We start from the raw sequence: 12,210 nt of genomic DNA, 5'->3' as shown, positions 1-12,210 counted from the left end.
AGACATCAATATTGTTTACCTTTTTCCTAATGCTAAAAAAACAAAGTATAGCCACAACCCATACCTCATTTTGATATTATTGTGACCTATACAGGGTGTCGCGTTCAGTACGGATCAAACAAAGGCTAGCATGTAGTACTATCATGTATTCTGTGAAAAAAGGCCAATGACGACCTGCCTTAAAGCAGCCGATAAATCTTCAGGAAGATTAATATAAAATAAACACGAGAATGAACCTCGGTTTAATGAATACTAGGGGAAAAAAAACACTTATAAAAACCGAAAATAATATTTTACTAGAAGACAAATATTACACATACGTAAAACGTCCTTGGAACCGTTGACATTTCATTTCAAACTTTTAGCTTTATTAGAAAACAAGAAAATCGCTACAGTATTTCAGTTTGTATCCATTGGGACATTGCTGTTAGAAGTATATAAACTAGAATGAGACTCAAGCATATATTATTTTAGTGCAGAATCCCGATAAACTATTTAAGGCTGCATATCGTATATCAAAATGTAAGGGTTAACGTACCTATCACTTGTACTCTTTAAAGGTAAACACTGTGATAGAAAAGGCGTTTAACAATAATGTAATGCTGAGAATCTTCAGAATTGTCCTTTCCAACTTCTTGTATAATATAATAATAGTTATGTTAATTATTGCGGTACCAGACACATTAGACACTAACCAGACACTTCTTATGATTAACATCTATTTTATTAATACAAAATTTAGCAAAGTGCATTTAACTGTTTATGACTCATTCTAATATTATTGATTTTTATTATGTAATCAAATCTTTTTATAGAAGTTGAATTTTAGCAGACATTTGTAAGCAATCTGTTGGTAACTAGTGACATGGAAGTTGTTACAGTCAAACAGTTTGTTATATAGTGATTAAACTTTCTAATTATGTATGTATATGATAACAAACGTAAAGTTTTTAGTTTCAATACATACCAAATCAATGACATGCACAATGTATGTATCTAAAACATTAGCAGAAATTGTTAGTAGGGCAGCTAACATCGAACTTTTTTTATGACTTACTAAATTGATTAATAATATCATGAGATTTAACACTGAGAACATGAAATTTAGTGAACAGGTCATCTATTATAAAATCCAGGGGTTTAGGTTACAACTCTTCATAAATTGTTTTGTGTACTCACTAATAAAAGTAAGTATATAACTGAATACATGACAGTGTTCCATATTGTCCATTTGAATAATGCATCATAGCTTGCTATATGATATGATAAAAAAATATGATTGACTCCAATTTTAACTTCTTATTATTAGGTACTAAAAATCTTATTGGTATATGGAAATGGTGTTGTTGATTAATTACTATTAATTTACTTGGTTGTCCCAATGAATGAATGAACGCGGAGGTACGGCCGGCGACGCCGGCGCGGATGCCGAGCCCCGAACGGGTGTCCTGCCCTCACCCTGCTAATCAATAAACGATTGTTCTACACATGCTTTCACTCGTTTTTCATACTCCCTCCGATTTTCTTTGTATAGTTGCGCTGCCATTGAGTTCGCTGGCGAATTTGGGTTTGGATCACTTAGTAATGACTGCAAAAACAAAAAAATCTGTTAGTAGTTCAATTATGTGTAAATACATATAACATGTTTGGATTATGTTATGCAATTATGTTAGATTATGCCCTATATGTACATGTACATATACATTTACAGGAAACATTTTAAAAATGTGGCTCATAGCTGGCCATTAAAATAGTGTGACTGAATCAAAGTCATAAAAAAGGTAAAAAGCTTTTAAGTTTTATATGTACAGTTCAATTTTATTGAGATTAATACTCAGTTCCAGCGTGAGCTACGGGCTACGAGGGTAGCCGATAACACGAGAAAACCCGTATGTAGCGAAAAGCACCTACAAACAGAAAACCCACCTAGCATGTTGCTGGACTTGCTGGCAGTGAATGTATTGATGATTTTCTTCAGAATTAAAGTTTATAACTTATTGGACTAACATGCATACCAGGTAATCAATAATAATAAAAAAACTATTCAGTTGCTATATAACAAAAGTTTGTGAGCTGCAGTGGAAGTCAACAGGTTAACAATTACAGATTTTTTAAACCAATTTTCTAAACCTACAGATATTATGGATGATTTTATGTAATTAATTATTTATAAGTGTTTGGTAAACAATTACTTGTTAGAAAAATTTAATTACACCTAAATTAATAATAAATTATCCTATGCAGGGTTAAATATTCAGTGATGTTCCACTATTTCAGCAGTTATTTTACATTGAGATTAAGAGAAATGTAGTTTTAACTTTTTTAAATAAATTATGAAATGAAGCACTAATATTGGGTTTGTGTTATCAATTAAAATGCTGGAAGATTCAACCACATGGAACACCTTAAAGACGAGAATATATTTTCAGATTGGTGTTAAGTACCATGAAAAAATAAAATTCTTAGATGACAATTGTACCCACCTGTATAGAGGTTAAGATAGCAGATACATCATATGTTGGGCTCCATCTGTTTTGCAAGATGTCTAAACAAATTCCACCATCAGCATAAACATTTGGATGAAACATTTTGGACACAAACCGAACCGTAGGAGGTTTATTGGGATACTCCTCTGTAAATTCAATGGTCAGTTTGAATGTGCCATCTTCAAACGGAGTGTCATGGGGACCAAATATCACAGCATTCCAGATCATTATATTGTTATCGGTAGGAGCACCCGACACACCCGTGGGTGGATCTTCTTGAAGACTGGAATCATATAGTAAAACAAAATTAATCATCTTTCCTACAAAAACATTATATTTATAACAACATGAACATGAGAAATGTAATTAAACAAAAAAGTGGTGTGTGTTTTTTTACTTAGAAGTGAATGTCTATCCTCTAGCTGCCCACACATCAAAACTTGCGAGGACAAATTTTTTGTGAGGAAAAAATTCAAAATACTTCTTATTTGCCTTTGTGCAGCTAGAGAATATACAAAAACGATTTCATTCATATCATAAAGTAAGTAAGTATACACTTTATGGTATGAAAAAATACTAGCTACAGCAGATAATACATATAATGGTAAAAAGTGATGGTACCAGGGAACTGTATTTTAAATTCTGTTCGACAATTACTAATTCAAAAAAGTCAGCAAGTTAAATATTAGGTGCATTACAACTTTACAGTATTTTTGCCACATAATTTTTAATAGTTTTCAAATGTATCACACTAAAGTGCATAATCTTATAAGACAGGAAAATCATGGATTTATTTAAATAGAAAATAGGTATTGTAAAAGAGGGTTATGAAATTGTAATCCAAGAATAATGTAGAATTTGTACACAATACAATAAACCCAGGTTATTTTACTTAACTTGTTATTCTGGAGGCGTACAACAGACTTTGCCTTTTGGATTCATTCTAATGAGTTTATGGGTACTAGAATCCATTTGGATAACCTAGATATTGTAGCAACAAACGACGTAATAGCGTCGTGTGACGTCGCCTGCTCTACTTTTAGAGTCAATGACTACTAGTCGCCCTTAACAACAACACCAAGAACTTGACCAGATTCGTTTATAGAAGAATTAAGTATGTAGAACGGAATAGAAATCGATGAAAACGACAGTGATGTAATTTGATGATTCAGCACTACCTGTTTGAGAACTTTACGGAAAGCACTTCACCACAACGTTAAAAAGCCAAACTAGGTCAAAAAATGTTAAATTGATGGAAAGGCAAGATATACGAACCGTTTAAAATCCCTCATCAGGCGTCTTCTGGCAGGAGTTGACATTACGATTTCACGCACCAATCACACTTTATCACAATGAATAATGTTTCTAAGGGCGTATATTATTTATAAAACTTCTAATGAAATATATTTTCAGCAATTTACTACCAGTTTGTTCTATACACAAAAGATTCTTTGTTGGTGGTAGCTATTGTGTAAAAATTTTTGTCGTCACGGCCAGTGCGATGGTTGTCAGATGACCATGAAATTAGCAATTGGTTGCGACGCGAGCGAAGGTTGCCACAAATGCAAAGTTCCTACTCCAGCGAGTGTTCAAGCCATAGATATAATATACTTAAAGATTAAGTCTAAGCGAGCTGTCACTGTTACCACTTTTGTTTAGTGTACGATTAACAAAAGATTAACAATGTGGAACCACCTTGCTGTAGCCATGTCGATGAAGACATATAGATAAACTATCAACATTTCTTGCAATTTTAATTTTAATTCAAAGGTTTAACGATACCTAAAATTAACAAAAACGCTTTTATTCTTTATGGTGGTTATCAGATCACAATTTTATCGTCACGCCCCAGCAGGGAACCAAGGGAAAGTTCAGATATTCAATTAAAATACATAAATACCTACTAAAATATGTGTTCCGCAATAATTGAATTATTTTATTATATTATAATATATTCATTATCCATTAGCATTTCAATTATGTTTATGTTTAACGAAGATATTGAAGCTTCAATTAATCGCTATTTCGTTCCGCTGTGTAGCGTTTATCGATATATAACATGATTAAAATCGACTTTTCACATCCCTAAAAGAGCACACATTATACGTTTTTACGCAGCCATACACAACCTGGTTCCACCTTTATAGTGGTTACAGACTATCGCACCGCACCAAGGTCATTGTGCAACACACCGATAAGTAAGAGCGAGAAAGCGATATCTCTTTCTCGCTCTTACTTATCGGTGCGTCGCACAATGACCTTGGTGCTGTGCGATAGTCTGTTACCACTATAAAACGATAACACCTTGATTTGAAGTCCATCTTGTCAACAGTATGGTTGTCCTTTTTTGACAAATGGCATTTTTAAAAGAGCGAGGGGAAGAAATGATACTAGTTGCTGCGCCGTCAAAGAGAACAGACAACGTTGGGGCCTTGGTTCAAGCGGTTCAAGTCTAAGGCTAAGCGCGCACCACGACTTTTTGTCGCGCGATAATTTAGTCGCAGAAATGTAACGTATGAGTTTATATGGCAGTGCGCGCATATGCGACAAAAAAATCGCAGCGATTTTAAAATTGTGATTTGTCATATTTTTCCGCGACTGCTCGCGACGCGATTGTCGCAAAGTGAATTGCAGCATACGGAGTTGTATGGCCCCGCGCGCACTGCGATAATAAAATCGCACCCGGACCTCAGTCGGCATTTCGCTCTCCAAGCGTCAACATGTCGGAACCTGCTGCTGAAGACGCTAGATGTTGACCATTTAATTATGGAAATAGAAGGAGATCACCTTTGTGGTATAAATACTCAAAGTCATACAGCGATCACATATTAAAGACAACGTTTCATGACAAACGACTGGTACGAAATCCATGTTGAGAATGAACAAACCGCGACTTTTTCGTCGCAGTGCGCGCAGTGAATTTTCTGCGATATATTACAGCGCGATTCTAAAATCGTGTCGCAAAAACTAAAATCGTGGTGCGCGCTTGGCGTAATATGGGTAGTTTGTACAGCAACGCAAGCTTGCTGCGGTCATATTAAGCCCCCTCCAGACTATGCGCGTGAATCGCGGGCGAAGCCGCGAACGTGAGTGTGGAGTCGATTTCGCTGTCTGCGAAAATCGACGCCACACTCGCGTTCGCGGCTTCGCGCCGCGATTCGCGCACGAGTGAGGTGGGGGCTTTATAATAATTATTCGCTTTATCTTAAGCCCGCTCCACACTAGTGCGAAAATCGCGGCACGAAGCCGCGATTCGCACACGAGTTTGTAGCGGGCTTAAGGCCAAGCGCGCACCACGACTTTTTGTCGCGCGATAATTTAGTCGCAGAAATGTAACGTATGTGTTTATATGGCAGTGCGCGCATATGCGACAAAAAAATCGCAGCGATTTTAAAATTGTGATTTGTCACATTTTTCCGCGACTGCTCGCGACGCGATTGTCGCAAAGTGAATTGCGGCATACGGAGTTGTATGGCCCCGCGCGCACTGCGATAATAAAATCGCACCCGGACCTCAGTCGGCATATCGCTCTCCAAGCGTCAACATGTCGGAACCTGCTGCTGAAGACGCTAGATGTTGACCATTTAATTATGGAAATAGAAGGAGATCACCTTTGTGGTATAAATACTCAAATTCATACAGCGATCACATATTAAAGACAACGTTTCATGACAAACGACTGGTACGAAATCCATGTTGAGAATGAACAAACCGCGACTTTTTCATCGCAGTGCGCGCAGTGAATTTTCTGCGATATATTACAGCGCGATTCTAAAATCGTGTCGCAAAAACTAAAATCGTGGTGCGCGCTTAGGCTTATATATAGCTACGTCCAGCGCACGTACGGTGACCACCACACACTATCGATAAGTGCGGTAGTTTGTTACGGCTTTTACTTTCCAATAGAAGAATCTTTCTTTAGGCCCCGTTCGCACGGCAGCTTTTTCAACGCGCGTTAAAAAAGCGATTGAATGACACAAATGGATAACCATTGTATGTATTCACACGAAGGCCCCATTCGCACGACAGCTTAAAAAGCGTTGCGTTAAAACCCGACGTTGGCGCTTTTTTACCGTTTCCAATATTTGTGTTCATATGAACGCTTAAAAATCACTTGTGAGTCGTACTGCCACGTACGCATCTCAGCAAAGCCATACTTTATTTGTTATTACGACGTATTATTTGAATATAGCTTGAATATTTCAGGAATTTGTAAGCATAAGTTGACATTTTTAAGGTGAAACTAATAATAATCTTGACGATTGACACCAAAAATTGACACTTGACAGCCAACTGACAGCAGCGCCGGCGCTTTTTTAACGCTTGTGAGAACAGATACACGGAGTTCCGTATGCTCTATTCAATTTGACGCCAACGCTCAACGCCGAAAATCGAACAGTGCTCGATAAAAAAGCGCCGCGGTTAAAAACCGCCTTCGTGTGAATACATATATGGTTATCCATTTGCGTCATTCAAACGCTTTTTCAACGCGCGTTGAAAAAGCTGCCGTGCGAACGGGGCCGAAGGCAGTTTTTAAGCGCGGCGCTTTTTTATCGAGCACTGTTCGATTTTCGGCGTTGAGCGTTGGCGTCAAATTGAATAGACCATATGGAACTCCGTGTATCTGTTCTCACAAGCGTTAAAAAAGCGCCGGCGCTACTGTCAGTTGGCTGTCAAGTGTCAATTTTTGGTGTCAATCGTCAAGATTATTATTAGTTTCACCTTAAAAATGTCAACTAAGGCCCCATTCGCACGACAGCTTAAAAAGCGTTGCGTTAAAACCCGACGTTGGCGCTTTTTTACCGTTTCCAATATTTGTGTTCATATGAACGCTTAAAAATCACTTGTGAGTCGTACTGCCATGTACGCATCTCAGCAAAGCCATACTTTATTTGCTATTACGACGTATTATTTGAATATAGCTTGAATATTTCAGGAATTTGTAAGCATAAGTTGACATTTTTAAGGTGAAACTAATAATAATCTTGACGATTGACACCAAAAATTGACACTTGACAGCCAACTGACAGCAGCGCCGGCGCTTTTTTAACGCTTGTGAGAACAGATACACGGAGTTCCGTATGGTCTATTCAATTTGACGCCAACGCTCAACGCCGAAAATCGAACAGTGCTCGATAAAAAAGCGCCGCGCTTAAAAACCGCCTTCGTGTGAATACATACATGGTTATCCATTTGTGTCATTCAAACGCTTTTTTAACGCGCGTTGAAAAAGCTGCCGTGCGAACGGGGCCTTATGCTTATAAATTCCTGAAATATTCAAGCTATATTCAAATAATACGTCGTAATAGCAAATAAAGTATGGCTTTGCTGAGATGCGTACGTGGCAGTACGACTCAGAAGTGATTTTTAAGCGTTCATATGAACACAAATATTGGAAACGGTAAAAAAGTGCCAACGTCGGGTTTTAACGCAACGCTTTTTAAGCTGTCGTGCGAATGGGGCCTTAGAAACTAGTGGCTCTGTGAGCTGTAGACCTCGCGAGCAGAGCTTTAAGGCCCCATTCGCACGACAGCTTAAAAAGCGTTGCGTTAAAACCCGACGTTGGCGCTTTTTTACCGTTTCCAATATTTGTGTTCATATGAACGCTTAAAAATCACTTGTGAGTCGTACTGCCACGTACGCATCTCAGCAAAGCCATACTTTATTTGCTATTACGACGTATTATTTGAATATAGCTTGAATATTTCAGGAATTTGTAAGCATAAGTTGACATTTTTAAGGTGAAACTAATAATAATCTTGACGATTGACACCAAAAATTGACACTTGACAGCCAACTGACAGCAGCGCCGGCGCTTTTTCAACGCTTGTGAGAACAGATACACGGATTTCCGTATGGTCTATTCAATTTGACGCCAACGCTCAACGCCGAAAATCGAACAGTGCTCGATAAAAAAGCGCCGCGCTTAAAAACCGCCTTCGTGTGAATACATACATGGTTATCCATTTGTGTCATTCAAACGCTTTTTTAACGCGCGTTGAAAAAGCTGCCGTGCGAACGGGGCCTAAATGACATGGTGCTAAGAGCTTTAAATATAGTAAATTAAAAAAAAAAATACAATACGAAATTAAAGTGTAAAAAAATGAAAAAAGTTATATCCCAGCATACAAATACTGGGGATCGAACCCAGACTCCCTGTGCAAACAAAATAGCGAATGTTTACAAACTGAGCCAAATAGTTCTTAAGCCCCCTCCATACTATGCGTGTGAATCGCGGGCGAAGCCGCGAACGCGAGTGTGGAGTCGATTTCGCTGTCTGCGAAAATCGACTACACACTTGCGTTCGCGGCTTCGCCCGCGATTCACGCGCATAGTCTGGAGGGGGCTTTTGATAAGCTGATGAAATTTAGCTACTCATTCTGAAGTTAAAATTAGTTAAAATTAAATATCTCAAATACTGGCTCTGGCTATGGTAGCGGTCAGGGCATTAGCGGGGTCAGGGGTGCTAAGAATCTCCGGCAAAGATCCGGCTACCCGCCCCGACGACGACTGGCCCTGGTAACACACAACATACGCACTATGAGGACTGACGAAAAGATCTGCGAGCTGGAAGAGGAACTGAGCAGGTTACACTGGGACATTGTAGGGTTATGCGAAGTCCGTAGAGAGGGGGAGGACACGACAACCCTGAAGTCTGGTAACTTGCTCTACCACCGGGAGGGCGACCAACAGTCCCAAGGTGGTGTCGGGTTTCTCGTTCACAAGTCCCTCGTAAACAACATAATAACCATCGACAGTGTGTCGAGCAGGGTGGTATACCTAATACTCAGAATATCCAAAAGATATTCGCTGAAGGTCATTCAGGTATACGCACCGACCTCGTCACACTCCGATGATGAAGTAGAAGCTATGTATGAGGACGTAAGTAGGGCCATACATACTTCTAAAACCTACTTTACTGTTGTTATGGGGGACTTCAACGCAAAGTTGGGCAAGAGAAGCGGGGATGAGTTGAAAGTGGGGCAATTTGGGTATGGGCAACGGAACCCTAGGGGTCAGAGGCTGGCCGACTTTCTGGAGAGAGAGGAACTCTTCATGATGAACTCTTTCTTCCAGAAGCCGCCTCACAGGAAATGGACCTGGATGAGTCCTGACGGTTCCACGAGAAACGAGATAGACTTCATCATGACCGACAAGAAACGGATATTCAGTGATGTCTCTGTGATCAACAGGGTAAAGACCGGTAGTGATCACCGAATCGTAAGAGGCACACTGAATATCAATATTAAACTTGAAAGGTCCAGCCTGATGAAGTCTACGCTCCGACCTACTCGAGCCTATGTTCAAAACCCCGAAAGCTTTCAACTCGAGCTCTCTAACCGCTTTACTTGCCTAGAGAACTTGGCTTCAGTGGACGAAATCAACGACGGGCTAGTGGAAACTGTCCACACAGTAGGGTCTAAGTTTTTTAGATCCCGCCGTAAAGATAGACCTCAGAAATTGACCGAGCAAACCTTAAACCTCATGGCTGAACGACGCTCGCTACAGTTGCAGTCTCCCGATGACGCGGAGTCATATAGGCAGCTCAATAGACGTATATCTAAGTCCTTGCGACATGATCTGCGTCTCTTTAATACTAACCGTATTAAAGAGACTATTGAGCGAAACCAAGGCTCCAAAGTGTTCGCAAAGGACAAGTCTATTGGGCAAAGCCAGCTGACAAAGCTGAAACGGGAAGATGGCAGCATAGCGTCGAGCAAAGCGGAGGTTTTAGGTGAGATCGAGAGGTTCTATGGACAGTTATACACTTCGAACGCAAAGCCCGTTGACAGCTTGGTAGGAGATCCAAGAGCCAAGCTGTCCCGACATTATACCGAAGATATCCCGGACATCAGTCTGTACGAGATTAGGATGGCCCTGAAGCAGCTTAAGAACAACAAGGCGCCGGGCAAAGACGGAATCACTTCAGAGCTTCTGAGAGCGGGTGGAACACCGGTACTTAAAGTCCTCCAGAAGCTCTTTAATTCCGTCTTGTCCGAGGGCATAACGCCTGAAACATGGAATAGAGGCGAGGTGGTGCTGTTCTTCAAAAAAGGTGATAACAACCTATTGAAGAACTACAGACCCATCACGCTTCTGAGCCATGTCTATAAGCTGTTTTCAAGGGTCATCACGAACCGTCTCGAACACAGACTTGATGACTTCCAGCCTCCCGAACAAGCCGGTTTCCGAAAAGGCTATAGTACCATAGACCACATCCATACGCTGCGGCAAGTTATACAGAAGACCGAAGAGTATAACTTGCCATTATGCTTAGCGTTTGTGGACTATGAGAAAGCCTTCGATTCGGTGGAAACATGGGCGGTGCTTGAGTCTCTTCAGCGATGCCATATTGACTATCGGTACATCGAAGTGTTGAAGTGTTTGTATAGTAACGCCACCATGTCGGTCCGAGTACAGGAGCAGAGCACGAGGGCGATTCCATTGCGAAGAGGCGTAAGGCAGGGAGACGTTATCTCTCCGAAACTGTTTACTGCCGTAATGGAAGACGCCTTCAAGCTCCTGGAATGGGAAGGACTTGGCATCAACATCAACGGCGAATACATCACTCACCTTCGGTTTGCCGACGATATCGTAGTCATGGCAAAGTCGATGGAGGAACTCAGCATGATGCTCGATGACCTCAACCGAGTTTCACAACGGGTGGGCTTGAAAATGAACATGGACAAGACGAAACTTATGTCAAATGCCAATGTTGTGCCCATCCCAGTCTCTGTTGGGAACTCGGTACTCGAAGTTGTTGACTCGTACATCTACCTAGGACAAGTAGTCCAATTAGGTAGGTCCAACTTCGAGAAAGAGGTCAACCGCCGAATCCAACTCGGTTGGGCAGCGTTCGGGAAACTACGTAATGTCTTTTCGTCCGACATACCTCAGTGCCTCAAGACGAAAGTCTTTAATCAATGTGTGTTACCAGTGATGACTTACGGCTCCGAAACGTGGTCTTTCACTATCGGCCTCATCTCAAAACTTAAAGTCGCTCAACGAGCTATGGAGAGGGCTATGCTCGGAGTTTCTCTACGTGATCGAATCAGAAATGAGGAGATCCGTAGACGAACTAAAGTCACCGACATAGCCCACCGGATTAGCAAGCTGAAGTGGCAATGGGCAGGCCACATTGCACGCAGAGAAGATGGCCGATGGGGTCGAAAAGTGCTCGAGTGGAGACCACGGACTAGCAAGCGCAGCGTAGGACGTCCACCCACAAGATGGACAGACGATCTTGTTAAGGTCGCCGGAAGACGCTGGATGCGGGTCGCTTCCAACCGGCACGTATGGAGGTCCAAGGGGGAGGCCTATGTTCAGCAGTGGACGTCTCATGGCTGAGATGATGATGATGATGAAATATCTCAATACCTCCGAAACCAGCGAAATAAATTTTCTGAATTTTTGGCCATTTAATCTATAAACATATCTCAAAAAGAAAAAACTCTTATGATATCGATACGACTAATTGTTTAGGCGCGAACTCGCGAAGTATCACGACTCCGCCATTTTTAAAAATTTCCAAAAACTGGATTGACTAAAAAAAATTATTTAATCATAGAATCTGGTCACAAAATTTCACGAGAATCGGTTGAGAATTGTGACCTGTAGAGAACATCCGGACGGCAGCCGGACGGACATACGAAAGCAAAATGCCCGAGTCAAAACGTAGACCTTCGCTACGCTTCCGTCAATAAAGTAATACCAACGATTTTAA

General features: G+C 40.7%; 1 protein-coding gene across 1 annotated transcript; it reads right to left on the bottom strand.

The window, feature by feature from the left end:
• Nucleotides 1–274: 274 nt before the first annotated feature.
• Nucleotides 275–4,037, bottom strand: LOC134790503 (ubiquitin-conjugating enzyme E2-17 kDa). Its single transcript, XM_063761324.1, has 3 exons — nucleotides 3,762–4,037; nucleotides 2,484–2,769; nucleotides 275–1,588 (listed from the first exon to the last, which is right to left on the bottom strand). Exons 1-3 carry the CDS (start codon nucleotides 3,803–3,805, stop codon nucleotides 1,463–1,465), a joined length of 456 nt encoding a protein of 151 aa, XP_063617394.1. The 5' UTR covers nucleotides 3,806–4,037; the 3' UTR covers nucleotides 275–1,462.
• Nucleotides 4,038–12,210: the final 8,173 nt, after the last annotated feature.

This window comes from Cydia splendana, chromosome 1, assembly GCF_910591565.1.
Source record: "Cydia splendana chromosome 1, ilCydSple1.2, whole genome shotgun sequence".
NCBI lineage: Eukaryota > Metazoa > Arthropoda > Insecta > Lepidoptera > Tortricidae > Cydia > Cydia splendana.
Note: the sequence above shows the minus strand (reverse complement) of the source record. Positions and strands in the feature narration are given on the sequence as shown.

Excerpts from the sequence above, each read along its gene's own strand:
- LOC134790503 (XM_063761324.1), bottom strand. The coding sequence starts at position 3,805 with ATGTCAACTCCTGCCAGAAGACGCCTGATGAGGGATTTTAAACG. Across the intron at positions 2,770-3,761 it reads CTGATGAGGGATTTTAAACG|TCTTCAAGAAGATCCACCCA; the intron begins GTTCGTATATCT and ends ATATGATTCCAG. Across the intron at positions 1,589-2,483 it reads CTATCTTAACCTCTATACAG|TCATTACTAAGTGATCCAAA; the intron begins GTGGGTACAATT and ends TTGTTTTTGCAG.